We start from the raw sequence: 20,164 nt of genomic DNA on the forward strand, positions 1-20,164 counted from the left end.
TGGATTAACACATAGGATAGTTTTTATCCCGGAAATCCCACGGGAACGGGAACTATGCGGGTTTTCCTTTGCAAACGCGGGCGAAGCCGCGGGCGGAAATCTAGTATATAATATTTCCGTCCAGTTTGTTTCAGATCCATTAAAAAGAAATACAGGAAATATCCAGGAAAAATTTATTCGACATAAAATCAAAGATGAAACTGATATATTATATCTTAAAAAGTTTAACATTATTCGGGTATCATACACCCAGAGACGTAGTTCCCGTATCAATATAGTTCGACTTCCGCAAACAAACTGAAAGTAGGAGCACTTTAAAGAGCTGAATTATTTATATTATACTTTGGAATCCGTCGATATCTTAAACTAGGAGGAATAAGTGTCAATTTATGGGAACTGTTTAGATTTTTTAGATAGCTCTTAAAATCATAGCATATGCATATGCATAACCTATGTGAAGTTGGCAACTAACTGATTAAAAATGAGTGTTTCTCAATTCTATTCGATTGTACTAGGTTTGTACCGGATTGTACCGCTATTTATTTCGTTTGTACCCCAAAGGGGTGGGGAGAAACATAGGGTCGTAGTTATATGGCAACTAACTGAATAAAAATGAGTGTTTCTCAATTCTATTCGATTGTACTAGGTTTGTACCGGATTGTACCGCTATTTATTTCGTTTGTACCCCAAAGGGGTGGGGAGAAACATAGGGTCGTAGTTATATGGCAACTAACTGAATAAAAATGAGTGTTTCTCAATTCTATTCGATTGTACTAGGTTTGTACCGGATTGTACCGCTATTTATTTCGTTTGTACCCCAAAGGGGTGGGGAGAAACATAGGGTCGTAGTTATATGGCAACTAACTGAATAAAAATGAGTGTTTCTCAATTCTATTCGATTGTACTAGGTTTGTACCGGATTGTACCGCTTTTTATTTCGTTTGTACCCCAAAGAGGTGGGGAGAAACATAGGGTCGTAGTTATATAGTTCGCTGCTAACTGAATAAAAATGAGTGTTTCTCAATTCTATTCGATTGTACTAGGTTTGTACCGGATTGTACCGCTATTTATTTCCTTTGTACCCCAAAGGGTTGGGGAGAAACATAGGGTCGTAGTTATATGGCAACTAACTGAATAAAAATGAGTGTTTCTCAATTCTATTCGATTGTACTAGGTTTGTACCGGATTGTACCGCTATTTATTTCGTTTGTACCCCAAAGGGGTGGGGAGAAACATAGGGTCGTAGTTATATGGCAACTAACTGAATAAAAATGAGTGTTTCTCAATTCTATTCGATTGTACTAGGTTTGTACCGGATTGTACCGCTTTTTATTTCGTTTGTACCCCAAAGAGGTGGGGAGAAACATAGGGTCGTAGTTAAACTGAATAAAAATGAATGTTTCTCAATTCTATTCGATTGTACTAGGTTTGTACCGGAATGAACCGCTTTTTATTTCGTTTGTACCCCAAAGAGGTGGGGAAAAACATAGGGTCGTAGTTATATAGTTCGCTGCTAACTGAATAAAAATGAGTGTTTCTCAATTCTATTCGATTGTACTAGGTTTGTACCGGATTGTACCGCTTTTATTTCGTTTGTACCCCAAAGAGGTGGGGAGAAACATAGGGTCGTAGTTATATAGTTCGCTGCTAACTGAATAAAAATGAGTGTTTCTCAATTCTATTCGATTGTACTAGGTTTGTACCAGAACGTACCGCTTTTTATTTCGTTTGTACCCCAAAGAGGTGGGGAGAAACATAGGGTCGTAGTTATATAGTTCGCTGCTAACGGAATAAAAATGCCCAAAGAGGTGGGGCGAAAAATATGGGGTCGTAGTTATATGTATAGTTCGCTGCTAACTGAATAAAAATGAGTGTTTCTCAATTCTATTCGATTGTACTAGGTTTGTATATAACTACGACCCTATGTTTCTCCCCACCTCTTTGGGGTACAAACGAAATAAAAAGCGGTACAATCCGGTACAAACCTAGTACAATCGAATAGAATTGAGAAACACTCATTTTTATTCAGTTAGCAGCGAACTATATAACTACGACCCTATGTTTCTCCCCACCTCTTTGGGGTACAAACGAAATAAAAAGCGGTACAATCCGGTACAAACCTAGTACAATCGAATAGAATTGAGAAACACTCATTTTCATTCAGTTAGCAGCGAACTATATAACTACGACCCTATGTTTCTCCCCACCTCTTTGGAGTACAAACGAAATAAAAAGCGGTACAATCCGGTACAAACCTAGTACAATCGAATAGAATTGAGAAACACTCATTTTTATTCAGTTAGTTGCCATATAACTACGACCCTATGTTTCTCCCCACCCCTTTGGGGTACAAACGAAATAAATAGCGGTACAATCCGGTACAAACCTAGTACAATCGAATAGAATTGAGAAACATTCATTTTTATTCAGTTTAACTACGACCCTTTGTTTCTCCCCACCCCTTTGGGGTACAAACGAAATAAATAGCGGTACAATCCGGTACAAACCTAGTACAATCGAATAGAATTGAGAAACACTCATTTTTATTCAGTTAGCAGCGAACTATATAACTACGACCCTATGTTTCTCCCCACCTCTTTGGGGTACAAACGAAATAAAAAGCGGTACAATCCGGTACAAACCTAGTACAATCGAATAGAATTGAGAAACACTCATTTTTATTCAGTTAGTTGCCAACTTCACATAGGTATATGCATAGTTATTTTCGTATGGTTATAGTATAAAGTTTACTAGATTGACCCATACTTACAAGTCTAATCAAAATACAACGTACAAAATACGCGTACAAAATTTCAACCAAATTGACTTGATAATGCATGAAATAGGAAATCTACGTATATTAATACAAAAATACGGACTTTTAAGACACACGAAGGAAAAGTCATGGTTTTGGAAGTAAATTTCGAATGTGAAATATACGAAGTGAATTTATGTGTAATTCTAACATTTTCACATTATAATTATATAATTTTGGAACAAATATACCTAGGTACCTACATTACTTTTCCCCTAAACTGTACTAGTAAACAGACACAGAAGAAAATTATTCCAAAAATATCAAGTCCTATATAACCTACTGAAGTACTTGAATTTGATACTTCGAACTATCAAATTTCGATATCAATTAAGGCTGCAGTCTAGCAAAATTGCGTTTTCAACAAGTTATTTGACAATTTTTTCCCGGCTAATGAAATGATAAACTGAATTTTTTTTTCTTGTTTATCAATTAGTGTTATATACGCAATGCGTGTGAATTTTTTCACATTTATAAAGTTACTTTATGTTACCTTAATCAGGCCTTCAAGATAAGTCTCTTTCCCCCAAAATCATTTCGAGCTAAGTTTGTGCACTCACTACGTTGCAACCGATTACAATTTACACAATCTGATCAGCGCATTATTATCCTTATATAGTCGTTATTAAAAACTGCTGAATACAATTTCCGAAAAACTTATGATTTTCTTAATTAGAACGTTATAAATTCATTAAATTTCCCATGTTTTGCCTTACAAAATCTATTGATAAATACTGCTAAAAGTTATATTTTCCATTAATTTATTCGAGTTGGTTGAAGACCAATGAGTATTAATCCTTTAAAAAAATTTTTTTTTTAATTTTGATAATTCTTTAAATATTAAAAAAATATTTAAAATAATTAGGAAAAATCCTAGCGAATTTCTTTAGTCGCGCTCCTTGGGCCGGAGCGTTCTGACGTGTGCTCTACGCTCGATTTTCCTTCATACCGAAGTGAAAGTTGCTCTACTCCATTAAATTTAATATTTTTGTTAATTGATTATTTTTATCTTAGTTTTGTGCAAATATTCGTATTTTTAAACATTTGATTTCGATATGGAAAATAAACGAAAAAATACGCGTGTAACTACTAGAAAAAAAATTATCTTCGAACATAAAGTTAATGAAACCAAATAGATTGCAAAGGTGATTGGCAACAATTTCTTTATTTTACGGGGTGTCAGTAAAGGGATGTATATTTCTTTAAAACTGAAGTAAGCTCATAAATTTTCTTATAATATAATTTTTTTGAAGTTCCAAAAATGTTTATTTTTCGTTTGAGAAATACGAAATATAATATAAACTTGTATTGAGAACTTGAACTTCCTAAGTTCATCCGGGGAATTAATCCCCATACGGGGAAAATGATTTGTTTACTCCAAAATTGATCCGAGGTGTTTTAATTTTTTCTTCTAGTCATTTTCAACGTAGCGGCATTTTGTTTGATTATTAATTTTGTAACTTAAATACAGGATGTTGGTTTTATATTCTGATCTTACAGACGCGCTGACAAATTTAGTCCGCCATTTCTAGTTTAGTCTACCAACTCTAAGTACCAATATTAAAACGAATGGATTATCATCACATCATCAAAACTCAGATGTAATGGAAGATCACAATAACATAGAAAATTCAGTGGGTGTTGAGAACTAAACAAACAGAAGTAACAGAGACGCGAAGAATAAAAAAAGAGGATGAAACGATAATTCGTTGATGCTTTCCCTTTTCGACGTATTGTTAGGGTACATCACCAATCTGCATAAAACAAAACTGATGATTCCCAATTGCTGATTAAAAATGAAAAACAAATAATCGACAACAGTGGTGAAAATTTGCTGATCACAATGAAACATCCTTCAGTGGTAGCAGATTTACTCATTTAAAATGTATCGGTGAACAGCGTAAAGGAGAGGAGGACAGGAAAACATTATGAATGTGGATGGTGGATTGTATACAGGGTGTAATCGATAAGTATGTGCAGGCGATTATAACGTTATTATTGCAGGTATCAAAAAACTTAAAACTGATATCGAAATTAATTTACCTAATGAGCAAAATGACAATAATAACTTTTTAAAAGTATAACGAGAAATATCTAAAAAATTTACTTTATACACTCCCATATCAAAAAGGGAAAATGGGACTAGTAGAAGTTAAATGTCTAATTCCAGCAAAAGACATGAATGCGGAAGATGCGGTTAAAAAAAATTAATATTTGAAATACAATGCAAAAAATAACACTTTTGTCATAGATAAGAATCATGACTATTTTTTCCAAATTCAGGGACAACTAAACGTTGCAGAAGCAGAAGTCTGCTTATTTGCTGTTTGGACTGGAGTGAATCATTCGTTAAAAATATAATATATAAAAAAGTATGTAACGTTTAGGCAAAATAAAATGATGGACCATTATCAAGATTTTACATAAATTGCCTACTGTCAGAATTGATTGATTCGAGACTTCAGCATTCGATGTCCATCAAGGACCCATCCTATATCATTCAAGCGATTGAAAAAAAGAGATAAATCCAGTGCAACCGATAAAGCATCAGAATGCTAGCAAAAGATTTATTAGGTTTATCAACATAAATCTATATATTATACATAATTTAATAAATCTGTAGAAGACGCGAAGACTGACATCCGCGCGGACTTAGTCGCGGGCGGAAGCTAGTCAGAAATAAATATCTTTTGTTTTCATTTGCGTATTTTTCTATTTAATAATTTTTTAACACAAACATTACATTTTTTTTATTTTATAGGTACAAAATTTGTTTATCCGTTTTATTAGTTAAACTGAACAACTTTCACTAAGAAACTTAGGTCGAAAAAAATGTATAGAGTTATGCATTTTGTATGGAAAGCTTATTTTTTTTTATATTTCGTCCAAATTTCTTTGTAAAAGTTATATAAACATGAAGTTGAAGATATCAATAGAAAGTATTCGCAAATTTTGTGTACTGATAAAAAAAATCACCCGGTGTAATTTTCACGAAAATTGTTTCAAATTGTCATTTTTGGTACTTATTACGAATATTAAATTATGCATACGAATGATTTAATTTTTAAAAATTAAGTGGAGCAACTTTCCCTTAGTACATTTGTATTATTTACATATAGGATGACAGGATGCATTTGTTTGCACTACTAGACCAAGCCCTTAAGTCTTAATTAACACGTTAACGAGCAATTTGTTTAAATCCATTTCAATTTGGAACAAAGGGAAATATCTGGGCTTTTGTTTCATTACAACTATTTTAAATTATAATTGAAATCCGCAATCCGAATTGGGTTCTTCCAATTAGTAGTCCTTTATGTGAAAAGAAATAATTGTATTTTTTGCCTTTAGGTAAGAATTGAATAGTATGTAGATTACTTTTTGCTGAAAAATGTTTAATGATTTCACAATTTTTTATTTATTTTATAGCTAATAGGACATCTTCATAATGGGCAGCGCTGGCCCAACAAATGATCGTCGATGTCGGCGATGATGAATAAGCATCTACAATGACGGCCGAAGCCCTCTACACTATCGTGATTGCCTCTACTCGCCCAACGCTGCCCATTGTGAAGAGGACCAATTGAACGCCAATGCCCAATACCAATTATGTGAAGTCGCATTATTGAAATCTGTAGATAAAGTCATGTCATGAATAAATCACGTTTAAAATCCGTTAAAAATCTTTAATTTCTAAATGTACATAATACTCGCGTAAAATCAAACACTAGAAAATACTATCACCATGTAACTATTTCATATACCTAAGCGCCTTGGAGAGGTCTGTGCTGAACTTTTGGACACAATAGACTAATATAATACAATTCAAAGCTAAAATAACACTACAGGGTTCCAAACATCTAATCTAATGGAGTGGAAAAGGTCGAGCTGGTAGGGATCTTGGTAATTTAAGGCAACTTCGTAACAAGTAGGAACCGTATATTAAACGACGACTATTGTTTATTTTGATAGGTTTTTTGTTATCAACAAAACTGTCTTGTTTCTAAGATTTCGAAAAATCTAATGAGTGGTTAAATTTATTTTTATTTATTTTAAGCAATTAGACGACAGAGATCCATTAATGTTAGTAACTACGTGACTTATAAGCTAATGTTAGTAAATATTAAAAATATACTAATTATTATCAGTTGATGAGGCACCTTATGCCTAAAGCCTTGCCCTGAGCCCTAAGCCCGTGGACACTAATAATGGTGTCCCATAACACATTAAAATTCTCGAAAGGGCCTCTGCGTGTTGGATCCGTGTCCCCACGTAAGCCTTCCAAAGATCCGGGTACTGTCCTTCTGGTGGTACCCGAGTATTATGGAAATGAGATACAATCTAGTATTAATTTTGTATTCGCCTGCTTTATTTTATTACGTAAAGTTCCTAGGTTAATTTGATATTTAAAGATTATGCTATAACCTAATATAACGTGATTATACTTCCGACGTGCGTGACTGCTTCAAAATTACATTATTTCCTATTTTAAATACGATCAACGTATATTTTAGTCTTGGGCTTGATTATTGAGCTAGATATTAAGAAAATAAACACTTTTTTAACGAATTTGACGCTATTTATTTATCCTAAAGTGCACTTTACGACAAGCGTGGTCACGGGCAAAGGTTTACCTTCCTACCTACCGTCTTTACCTACCCTAAACCTAAATTTTTTTCACCATATGCTGTCCTGTGTCTGTTCGTGGTAAACAATTATTTTTCATGTGTATATTGTATATTCAAATATTATTGTACGGGCTTCGCCCGTGGTACATGTTTACGTTTTCTCTACTTAAGGCCGTGTACGCGGTCCGTGCGCTGTTTGGCTCAAATATGTGATTTTTCAAACCAGATTGTCCATCAACCACTTATCTTACAAACATATGAATTACTAATAATTTTAGGAAATTTTATTGTCTATGTAGTTAGTTAAGAGTTTTTTTCAATTAATACAGTATTTCTGAATACCATCAAGATAACTGAGCCGATGATTACTTGATTTCACTTTTAGTGTCAATTTCGAAGCTAAAAATATCTGAAATTGCTGACAGATCTAACACACAATTATTTTTAACTAACTGCAAAAATCCTTATTAAAATAGTTAGTTAAAAGATTTTTTTATTTTGGACTCCTAACTTACGAAATTAAAATCCGAACAATGTGAATTTTTTTAGAAATTATAGTCGACAAAATGATTATTTTCACCAAGATATTTGACTTTATTGAATATAATTTATACATATTGCAATAAAAGAATGTCTTACTTATAAGATAAAATTTAAAAAATCAACTAAGGTACCTCTATTATTTTTCTACAATTTTTTTTAAAGTACTATAAAACACTGCGCGCGACCCGATTAAAATCAGTCGGCAGCGAGCCTTTCCAGAGAGAGGACATGTTGCTCGGCGCTCTCCTGTGGACCTATGCTGTTCATAGTAAAAGGATAGCGCAAGCCGCGATCTATCGTAATAGATCGCGGAGTTTTTGACTTGCGTTAAATAGAATATGCGCTCTTAAAAACCATCCTCGTACTTCAAGGAATATAATAAAAAAAGAATTATCGAAATCGGTTCAGCCGTTCTCGAGTTATGCGCTTACCAACACATTTTGCGATTCATTTTTATATATAAGAAGATTATACAGTAGGTACATATTTGTTTTTTACTGCGAATAATTCTATTATATTCTATATAAAACAAATAATTAAAAGATTAATTAAATAAAAGATGTACTTAGACGTTGCGGGATATTTTTGTTAGATTTGTGAATGAATGTAATAACTAATAATATGTATTATGTTTGTCAATATTATCGAATCTTGGTTTTCTATGCGCGGCGCTGGCGTGCGGTAAATCTCTAAAGAGATTATTATATGTTTGCGCCAGTTTCATTTAATGTTATATAATAAATTCCATTCTATTCTATTCTATATAAAACAAATAAACCAATACTCACGTATATACCGGCGTGTTATGTCCCTGCTTGTACCATATAACAAGGGCCACGCTATCATGCGGCAGGGCGGGCGTCACGTCGCAGGGCAGTTCCGCCGCCCGCCCTAGTGCCGCGTGGACCGCTTCTATTGATGCTGTGAAAAAGAGGTCTTGTTAGATTTAAATTATGATAACAGTAATTATCTATACTAATATTATAATGCTGAATAGTTTGTTTGTTTTAACACGCTAATCTCAGGAACTACTGGTCCGATTTGAAAAATTCTTTCGGTGTTAGATAGTCTATTTAACGAGGAAGGCTATTAGGCTATATATCACTACGGGGCGCAGCTAGTAATTAATATTATTTGGAGACTAGTAACCAAGTAAAGTTTAAATACGTTAAAAATTACTCAAAGGCTTAAAATGATTTTTAAAAAGTTAATGATGTATATCGTTCAAAAGGCTAAGTTTATAATAAAGCAACTTTTCAAGGAATTGAGAATAAGATGTTTCACCAGGGTAAAAAGAAGCCTATTTATTACTACAATTCTAGCCTCCTCACGCAAAAAATTAATAAAAAAATGTTGTGTGATTTTATGAAACCACGGTAAAAGTGAAACTTGGGCACAAAATTATCGTATTTGTACGATAATGACTCCGAACACTGCTTTATACCTACTCGGCAGCCGACTATCACGCGACATGCGCTACACAGAACCAAAAGTTTCAGACGATGTAATAAATGATAGGGTAGGTAAAGAAACAAACACACTAATTTTGCATTTATAATTAGTGTATTAATCTTGAAAGGCGTTAAAAAATGTAAAATAATAAAAGGATATATAGTTGTCTGTTTGTTTTTCGCTAAACTATAAACCGCTAAACAGATTTTAATAAATCATTCCCCATGAAAAGATATTATTATATGGCCCATGGGACGCGTATTAATGGTACCTTTATGAAATTGCGGGACAGCATTACCCACAGAAAAGTTAATATTAAGGTCCATCCATTATAACAATAAGGGCTAGTTTCACAGCTGACACCCTTTTTGATACTTGAAGGTATATCTATATTTCGTACATTATTGTCATTTTCACTGATAGATAAGCTAAACAGAACATATCAGGAAATTAATTAAACCTGCACTTCAAATTCATTAAAAATCTATACCTACTAAAAATATAAAGTTAATTTTCATTATATTTTGTTGGTTCGATCGCGCTTCTCTCAAAAACTACTTGACCGATTTTAAAAATCACTTCACCATTGGGTATGTACGTGATCCCTGAGTGCTATAGGCTATAATATACCACGAGCAAAGCTAGTAATATTTCACAAACTAAAAATAAAATTCGGAATCTTCTCGTGTTCAAAATCGGCTAAGATATTGATAAACATGATTCAGGCCTGATTTTTCAATCCTTGGTTTAAACTTATTCATCGAATATACCATTTCAAAAATATAGGTATTCTAATTGTCCGTATTTAACAGTTTACAGGTGACATTTTAAAATGTTCGTGTAATACTTTAGGATTGGACGGATAAATAACCAAGGATTGAAAAATCGGCGCTTAGTGAACAAAGAATACCTACTAAGAAATTTTAAAAATACTTTCCAACAGTAATTGGGCTTGAATTACCTACCGTATGTAATAACATGCTTCCGAGAATCTAGAAGTGGAAAAAATTTAGTAATCTACATCTAAAATAAGATAAACAGGTATTTTTCTACCAATTAGGTTTTAACTTTTAAATTATAATACACGAAATATAATATGATTCTTAAGAAAATTTTGAAGAATAGAAAAATTCGATCACGAGGCGGGATTCGACCCCACGTCTTTCGCCTTGCCGGGGCGATAGGAGTTTTCTATTAAAAATATCTCATACTGCATACATAATTTGAATGCTATAAAACTAAATATACTTACACGATTCTTATCAAAACTATAAGATAACGTTTGTAATAAATTTAATAACACTAATTGTACCTTCTATACGCAAATAGTATTTAAATCGATAAATGTCTTTGTTGATACAAAGCTTCGATAGACACAAGAGAAGTTTGTAAACAGTCTAGTGAACGAAACATAATACAATAAATGAATGCGAGATAGGTATTGTGCTATTAACTGTTACGTTATTTAGTTCGTAAACATACTTAAGTATTTTGTGCTTAAAAGGATTTCAAAACAAAAAAAAACTGTATATGAAAACGATTTTCACCGGTAGGTATTGACTTTTTCTCCTTAAATATTTTAAAACTAACAAGTACACTATTAAAATATATAAAATTATTCATAGTTTATATATACCTATCTTTATAGTGCTACGGATTGGATATTCTGTCTTTCTTAACTAAAGCAACGTCTTATCCAATTACCCTACTAACCTACCTCAGGAGATTTTCTTCTATACCTATAACTGGCTAGGTATTTCTAATCTCACAACCAATTATGAGTAAAAGGGTTTAGATAGGTTACCAATACAACATTCGATCTTCAAAAACGGCACACTAACGCACGTGAGCAAAAAAGAAAACTTAAAATGTGGCTAAGCATTTCGCCGACCCATTTCCAGAGCACCATCGCTTTACCCTATCTACACCATTTTACTTATTATATGACAAGCTTACCGCCAGCGGCTTCGCCCGCTTTGTCCTAATACTAAAGTCTTCCTCTTGAATCACTCTATCTATTAAAAAAAACGGATCAAAATCCGTTGCGTAGTTTAAAACATTTAAGCTTACAAAGGGACATAGGGACAGAGAAAGCGACTTTGTTTTATACTATGTAGTGATTGCTCACAAGTCACGGCTTACAAATTCCCTTTTCGCGACATCCATTCGCTATAACTATCAATTATCCATTATTTTGCGACCTTCATGTTTTATGTAGTATAAACAAACATCTTCAAGGTTCTTATATCAACGAAATGAATAAGGAATCGGGAATTCTTGATTGAGAATAATTAGTCGTATTTAAAAAAAATGTGTTTGTATATAGTAGTGGGTATAGTATTATAACATTTAATAGGTAGGTACATAAGAAAATAAATGAAAACGTTTCCTTGACTACCTTGATTGTACAATTGTAAAGCATTCGGATAAATACTTTTACTAAAACACATTAAAAAACCTTAAACCGTAAATTCTTATACGCCATCAATCGTGCTAGAAGTTTAAACTCTAACTACCGTTTATTGAGAGCTATAGCTTACCCGGTAAGATCGATTGAGTGCTTTTTCTGGTCCACAAACACTTAATTAACTGTGTCTCGAGGGTGTATAGCAAATAATTGCGGAGCTTTCCGATTCTACTAGATTTATACTGAATATGTACCAACCTATGGCATATCTACAATCTACATACAGCAATCTTCAAATGGAAGATGATGACTGCATGGGAAAAATAATATAGAGCTCTTTTATAAAAAATAATAAAAAAACAATTGGTCTATTTCTGTGTGTAATTCTAAATGGTAAGTGAAGTTCGAGCGAATCACTGATACGGTTAACTTGATAAGATGCAAAATTTTTACTGAAAACTTACTGTTTATTTTAGCTTCATACCTAGACGAAATCTGGAAATCTACTAAATAATAACATTGAAACAATATTATTTTAAAATTGTGGTATTATTTTTATGTCATTAGATTTTCATTTAACTGTACCTATAGTCTTGCATAATACCACACTATTCCTTCAAGTCGGAAATCAACACCTCTGTGGTTGAGGTATATACTGACCAAGGAAACAGATATACAAATAAAAATATAAAGTATCGTAAAGCAGTACAGATCAAATATAAGTATAGTGGACTATAGTGCATTCAACACACACACTCTTGCTAAAAAAGCAAGATGGTAATTACACACGGGATCTCGATACGAGGCCGTCGGATACAATGCAAGATGTGCTGTGTGAATACAACATGCGGTATTTCCAGATCCGATGAAAATAACATTCGCCAAATCGTGGCTCAGTGTGAACGTAGGATCTCTATAGAATTATTATCTGAAATGGTCGATTTAAATATAATAATTAAAAAGCCTTGTCCAACCATTATTACTGAACTAAAAGTTTTGTCAAATAATGTTTAATGCTTAATATTATTTTTTAGTTCAGTTTATTTCTTCTTAAACAATAAAAAAAAACCTTGATACAGTTTATTCCAGTTTACCCTAATCATTAAAATTTGCAGATAAAAATCTACCCATATTTCACACTATGTCGGTCGCTCTTTGTAAGGCCTAATGAAGACATCCCTATGGTCAATTAAGATGTATCGATAGATATGTAAATTTAAAAGGCGTAAGTATTTAAAAGGAAATGCCGATAGTTTTGTTTTTAGTTAATAAATTGAGATGTTCACGGAAATACAGGATTAACTAGAAATATATTACTTACATAGTTACTGAGAATGTTTGTACATAACGAACTATGATTTAATAATTTAATTTATTAAATTGTATACCTAGAACAAACAATATCATAATGAAAATTACAGTGTAACAAAGAAAGTATAAAAGAGCAGCATTACTTAGAAACAGTAATATTATAATGAGGAGTTAGAAATACGAGAATTTTCTAGAAGTTTTTGTATTAAAGGTTATATTAAGTCGTAATTTGTTAATTAAACAATTATATAATCATTACATAACTTCTTAACGTATAAGTATCAAACATTTTATTGATTTTTACATACATAATGGATACTTTATATAAATATGTTACTATATCGTAATATGTAATAACTTTCAGCTGTTCAAACCCCATAATATAAGAAGCTTGAAGGTTAGATTGATTATCTAAACTACTCTTTTCAGAATTTGTTATTCATATATTTTTAGAGAATAATATTTATACCTATAGTGACAGTCTTAAAATACGCGTAGGTAATGTATGATAGAAATCTATATATATTATATATATATAAAACTCAAAGGTGACTGATATAGTGATCTATCAACGCACAGCCCAAACCACTGGACGTATCAGGCTCAAATTTGGCATGCGGGTAGATGTTAGGACGTAGGCATCCGCTAAGAAAGGATTCCCCGAAATTCTTGCGGGAACGGGGAAAAACGGGGATGCACGTACAAAGTCGTGGGCGGAAGCTAGTGATAGAATAAAATGATTAAAATGTTATGGTATATCAAATTTGAATTTGATTGTAGCCTCGTTTCAACTCCCAATTGTAAGTAGGTGATTAGAACTTTAAGGAATCCTTGACTTCAAAACTACCAAAACTTAGGAATAGTTTGTCTGCTTCAGACAGTTTCGGTTCATAACTTTATGGATTTTAAAAGAGAATTTCCTCCTTCGTAGTAGATCGAGCTCATGATTCCCGTTTTATGATTCCAATTTCTTGTAAAAGATACTTATTTCCTTTATGAAGACGGATATGCGTTCAGGGAAGTAGAAAATATGTTATAGGTATTACGTTTTTAATAATTTTTCGTCTTACATTTTTAAAGGTTTTGACGTGAGGAGATAGAGCGGTAATACGTTTTAAAGAAATACAAATATTAAGTTGAATATTTTAAAAAGATAATATTTTGCTGAATTTCAGCGTACTGTACCTACTGTCCTGTTTTTAATACGTTTCTTGCAACACAAAACCTCAACATTACCTATATAAAAGTGAATTCAAAATTCACCAGACTCCTCAATAATCATATCCTGCTGACTCTCAGCGCACCGCTGTAACACTGCGAACATCACGCAGCACGCAACACGTAACCCCAACATTATTGCTACACATTGCATACGAGTTTAGGCACATAGTTAGATGTAATTTGATACACTTACCAGACTCTTCAATGATCACGTCCTGCTGACTCTCAGCGCACCGCTGTAACACTGCGAACATCACGCAGCACGCAACACGTAACCCCAACATTATTGCTACACATTACATACGAGTTTAGGCACATAGTTAGATGTAATTTGATACACTTACCAGACTCTTCAATGATCACATCCTGCTGACCCTCAGCGCACCGCTGTAACACTGCGAACATCACGCAGCACGCAACACAAAACCTCAACATTGTTGCTACACATTACATACTAGAGTTTAGGCACATTGATATGATTTAATACACTTACCAGACTCCTCAATGATTACATCCTGCTGACTCTCAGCGCACCGCTGTAACACTGCGAACATCACGCAGCACGCAACACGAAACCTCAACATTGTTGGTTGTGTTCACATTTTCGCACACGTGTAACTCACATCGTTCATACACATGGACGGGTAAGTTTTTGTGAGGACCTGCAAAGAAAGAATTATGTTTAAATCATATTATATTTAGCTTGTACCTATTCTACTTAAATATACTAATATTATAAAGCTGAAGAGTTTGTTTGTTTGAACGCGTTAATCTCGGGAACTACTGGTCCGATTTGAAAAATTATTTCGGTGTTAGATAGCTCATTTATCGAGGAAGGCATAGGCTTATATATCATCACGCTACGACCTACAGGAGTGAAGCCACGGGAGGGATGTTTGTCACAAACAAATTTATTATCGGATATGTATGAAATTTGATACTGTGATGACTGATGGGTTATAGTGTGGATAAGAACATTTAATCTGGGTACGTACCACGCGAGTGAAACGCGAATCTAGCTAGTTGCGTACATTATTACACACGAAAATATATATAACTTAGTGTTCAAATAATTACGAATAAATCGTGCTATAGTTACGTTATAATAGGCATGACGACAGTATCCATAAATGATCGTATTAGTGTTTTTAAGGGAAAATGTATAATAGATAAATTACATATAGTGACTTAGAAATCTTAAAAACATTAAGATTAATGAGATTATCAATAAAATAAAACATTGAAATACTGCAGTTGGCCATTTTGACTAAAACACGCGTGACGTCACGCTTAAGTAAACAACTCACGTCAGATGTTTTTTGTTGTTATGAATATGTTGAGAATACGCATTTTTATTTATTTTCTATTGTTTCACGTATGCTTTATCGACTCAGAACAGAAATATAATTGCGAATTCACGAATACATGGTTCGGGGTTCTCCGTGCCAACTTTATACAATCATTTCTTATTATTTTCTCGCTTAAAATAATTACTAACACATTTTTGAGCATTATTTTTATGTGGATTCACACTGCAATACTGCACACCACTTATAAATTTTGAAATTCGTTTCTATAACACATATTAAATAGATATTTTTTTAATTTTCTTCGCAATGCGTACAAATAATTACGTATTTACCAAAGTGTGACGTCACGCCTACGCCATGACACCTGCGAGCTGTTTTGGCACAGTTAATAAATATTTTTTGGATAATGGCTTTTATATTCGTTAAATTTAAGTATATTACCGAAATATAGGGTTTTTCTTGTATAGTAAACGTATACACACATTATGGAAGAGGATTTCAAAATCTTTCGTCATGCCTATTGATGTCAAAGTCAAAGTACGTGGTAGGAGCCATTATAACAATATAGGTAGTTACTTTACTTCGTTCAACAGATACAATTAAATTTTCTCAATTAAATTTTCACGGTTGTTATTCATCTATACCTTAATGAAAGAGCAATTTAATTCAAAATTTGCCTTGAGAATACTCTTTTAGCGATAAAGCTCTCGTATATTCGAATATTATATTAACATTATTCACGCGAAAGATTGTAAATATGGAAGAATTGATGTGTGTTACTCTTGCACCTAAAAACTACTGGATTGGGAAGAAACTTTACAGGATATAGGTTATACATAAAAATAACACATGAGCTGAAATACTTGATTTTCAACACGGGTTCGTGCACAGCTAGTATTAAATATTATAACGATATTTTTATATATCAGTAGGTAGACAGCAACGCGTACAGTTTTAATGCAAGCCTTACAAAATATGAATTATAATTACATACACTTGGCATGATGCCAATATGAGTCTAATTAAAATGACGTTAATTAAGAGCCAGTTATAAAATAAATTAATTAAAGACAAATGCAAGGAATGTATCGATTTCAATACGAATGGAAGTGGGTTACGAATTACGATATTTTCGATTTGCGGTTACGAATAATGTTAATAAGAATAATTTAATTAATTACGGCAGGCATATAATATAAATGTGTGAATGTAACGTGCGTTTAATAATAAAAATAATACCTATAGAAAACTTTAGGTACATTTACAGGACAATAATACCTATATTGTAATAACCTATATTATATCATGTTATAGTTTATACTCGTCACATTACTATACATAACTAGCAAGATTGTAATATTATGTTGAGAAATTGTAATCCGTTACATTAGCTTGAATTTTTATGCATTATTTTATGACGTAGTTATGAAGATACTATGCAAAGAATTCAGATACCTTATTTCACAAAATTAATAGTTCTTACAATTGCTACTGAAAGCGGCAAGCACAATCTATCTTGTACTAATACTGTTCTATATTAGCTACCCAAATTAAGCGCGTCACACACGGTGAAGATACTATAATATTTTATCTTAAGATACTGTTATATTTTATATTACAGTATCTTAACGCATCCGATATCAGCGTTCGGACCATCATTTTTCTTTTTGTCATTGCGTACTAAGACCCCTGTAGAACCGCCATCCTGTTACAAATGACCCACAAAATTTCGCGTCATTATTTCTTTCGCGTATTTAAAATATTATAGTATCTTCACCGTGTGTGACGCGCTTTAACCTCATATTAATGTATCAACTTTGACGTGACATTAACAAAGGTTTCTAACCACACGAAGGTATCGCTTTCTGTGAAATAGAGCGGGCGGTTAGCATCCAATAACTGTATTTTAGCGTTGATTGTTCTCTCATTCACTCTTGGCTGTTAGGGCTGGCAATAATACCTCAAACTTAATTATTTTAATAGATGTGCCCCGCGGTTTTACCCGCGTGGCTCCGCTTCTGTTGGTCTTAACGTGATGATATATAGCTTATAGCCTTCCTCGATAAATCGGCTATCCAACACTGAATGAATTTTTCAAATCGGACCAGTTGTTCATAAGATTAGCGCGTTCAAACAAACAAACAAACTCTTCATATAGATCACAGGAACGGTGACATTTACAGAGTTTATATATTAAGTCGCAAGTCGAATGATATTGTATTGCACGCCTCATAAGCGAAGCGTTGAGGTGGGTACTACTGTCACTTCGCGCAAAACATCTGATTTTTCAAACTTAAAATGTCTTTATGTATCATACATTGCACTTGTAAGATAATACATACACACACATATTAAGAAAAAACACTATTTTTAACGTTCATGATATTTTTGATGTCATTTTTGTTATTTAAACTAGTTAAAAAACAGTTTAAAAAAGTTCTGTCTTGGACGTCCGTGTGTCTGTATGTGCGGATCCTTTTTCTTGTTAACACGATAGCGACCGAAATACTACACTAATCAAGTCTTTTTTTTTCTTTTACGCTTGAGTATGCTCAGGAATAGAACCCTTTCATTTTTCAGGGTCTGATTCGATGTGGTTTAATTGTTATTAAATAAACAAAAATAATAATTAATAAATATTTATTAAAAAAAAATTATGAGGCGTGCACTTTTGGATTTTCCAAATTATTTTTTGTCGCTTCTGGCAGTTATTTAACGTTAACAATAGCTTTAACCGGTGAAACACGAGCGGTTAAAGTAAGTGTTAAGACGTCCTGTATAATATTGTCAAATGGAGCAACTCAGATCTTCCCTAAGGGCGCGGGCACACGATGCGTTGCGGCGCCGCACCGCAAAGATTTCACCGTGTCAGTGGGCACACGAGTGGTGCGGCGCCGTAACGTTGTTCTGTCGCAGCGGCGTCGTAGCAGCGTTGCACAGCGTGTCCTTCCTTGTGATGCAAAACAACTGAGCGGTGCCGCTCCGACGTCGCACCGCATTCACCCCTCCCCGCCTCGTCTTGGTGGTTACAAGTCCGGTGCGGCGCCGGAACGCATCGTGTGACATGCCACAGATATTTCTATGTAAGACGACGCAGCGACACCGCTCCGGCGCCGCACCGCCGCCGCAACGCATCGTGTGCCCCCGCTCTAACCGTTAGTTTAACATGCTAGCTTATTTATTCAATTAAATTTCTTCTAGAAGCACTTTTGAATTGTCATTACATAGTTTTACCGATTCGGAAAGCAGTTTCTACGGAGAAGAACCGGCAAGAAACTCCGTAAGCAGTTGTTGTATTTTATTTCTTGATAAGCTAATTTTTAAACAAATATTTGTATTGAAATACTTTATTTGTGTAAAAAGTATTTGAGAATAAATAATTTTTGGGTCTATTTACGTGCTTTTTACTCACTTAGTTGTTTTCTGTTTTTAGTAGAAGAAAACTAAAAAGCAAATTGGTTTCTGATTAAGTAACTAAAGATTATCTTTCTGTCTCATTATTATTCCTACCATGTTATAACAATTTCCTTCGAGTTTTTCATCGAGATTATGCTAACAACAAAGCAAATAAATTCAGCTTTACAAATTATGAAATTAATATGAGAAAATTGATATGATGCTTTCAAAATACTTAACAAAGCCATATCGAATCTATTCGACAGGTTTTATATTTTGAATAATGTCTAGTAAGCACATAATATATTATGCATAAATATAATGTACTAGTGGTCCGCCCCGGCTTCGCCCGTTGTACATATTTCGCAATAAAAGGTAGCCTATGTCCTTTCTCGGGTATCAAAATATCTCCATACCAAATTTCATGCAAATTGGTTCAGTAGTTTAGGCGTGATTGAGTAACAGACAGACAGACAGAGTTACTTTCGCATTTATAATATTAATATGGATTAAAAATGTATACTAGAAATCTCGTATGACAACCCTAACGCTAGAGCAAGGTCAATATTGTATTACAAGTCTAACGCAATCAGATAGTCATATGTAGTAATTGTCAACCACAAAGGTAGAAAATGGGGGCAACAATGAAATCTATTTCAGGTATACTAACACTAGCTTTCCGCCTGCGGCTTCGCCCGTAAAGTTTAACGAAAACCCGCATAGTTCCCATTCCCATGGCATTGCAGGGATACGTCCATTCTGAGATATCAAACTTTCTAAAAAATTTCATTCAAATCGGTTTAGTTGTTAAATGGTGAAGAAACAAACAGACTGACAGTGGTACTTTTGCATTTATAATATTAAGTTCCTACGGATACTAAGTTATTTAGTTTTTTCGTACATATTGCAGAATGTTCTTTTCGTCTAGTGAAACAATATGTGTAAATGTACTGTTAAAGGTTGTTTCCGTAATACAAATGCAGATTTGTCGAATGTATGTTTCATCGCGATACGTGTAATGGAACGCAGGTGAGAGTCATTCGATTGTATGTTTACTTTATTGTATTCGTTTGTTTTATTCACT

At 33.5% G+C, this 20,164-nt stretch overlaps 1 protein-coding gene across 4 annotated transcripts in view; it reads right to left on the bottom strand.

The window, feature by feature from the left end:
- Positions 1 to 20,164, bottom strand: part of LOC149476527 (protein turtle homolog B-like) — an 81,579-nt gene that overhangs the window by 43,904 nt on the left and 17,511 nt on the right. For 2 of the 4 annotated variants that reach the window (XR_016317806.1, XM_089711748.1), the window contains exons 2-3: positions 14,868 to 15,036; positions 8,772 to 8,904 (exon numbers count right to left, since the gene is read on the bottom strand). Coding sequence is in view for 3 of the 4 variants with exons in the window: in XM_089711748.1 (XP_089567874.1) it covers positions 8,772 to 8,904; positions 14,868 to 14,958 (224 nt within the window). In the remaining variant the exon portion in view is untranslated. Of the gene's footprint in view, positions 1 to 8,771; positions 8,905 to 14,416; positions 14,507 to 14,718; positions 14,809 to 14,867; positions 15,037 to 20,164 lie in introns of those variants that run through there. The other 2 variants (XM_089711752.1, XM_089711751.1) reach the window with 2 other exon arrangements.

Source organism: Colias philodice, chromosome 27 (assembly GCF_061535455.1).
Source record: "Colias philodice isolate Cphi_HAF_F1 chromosome 27, ilColPhil1 Martin Lab GWU primary, whole genome shotgun sequence".
NCBI classification, from domain to species: domain Eukaryota; kingdom Metazoa; phylum Arthropoda; class Insecta; order Lepidoptera; family Pieridae; genus Colias; species Colias philodice.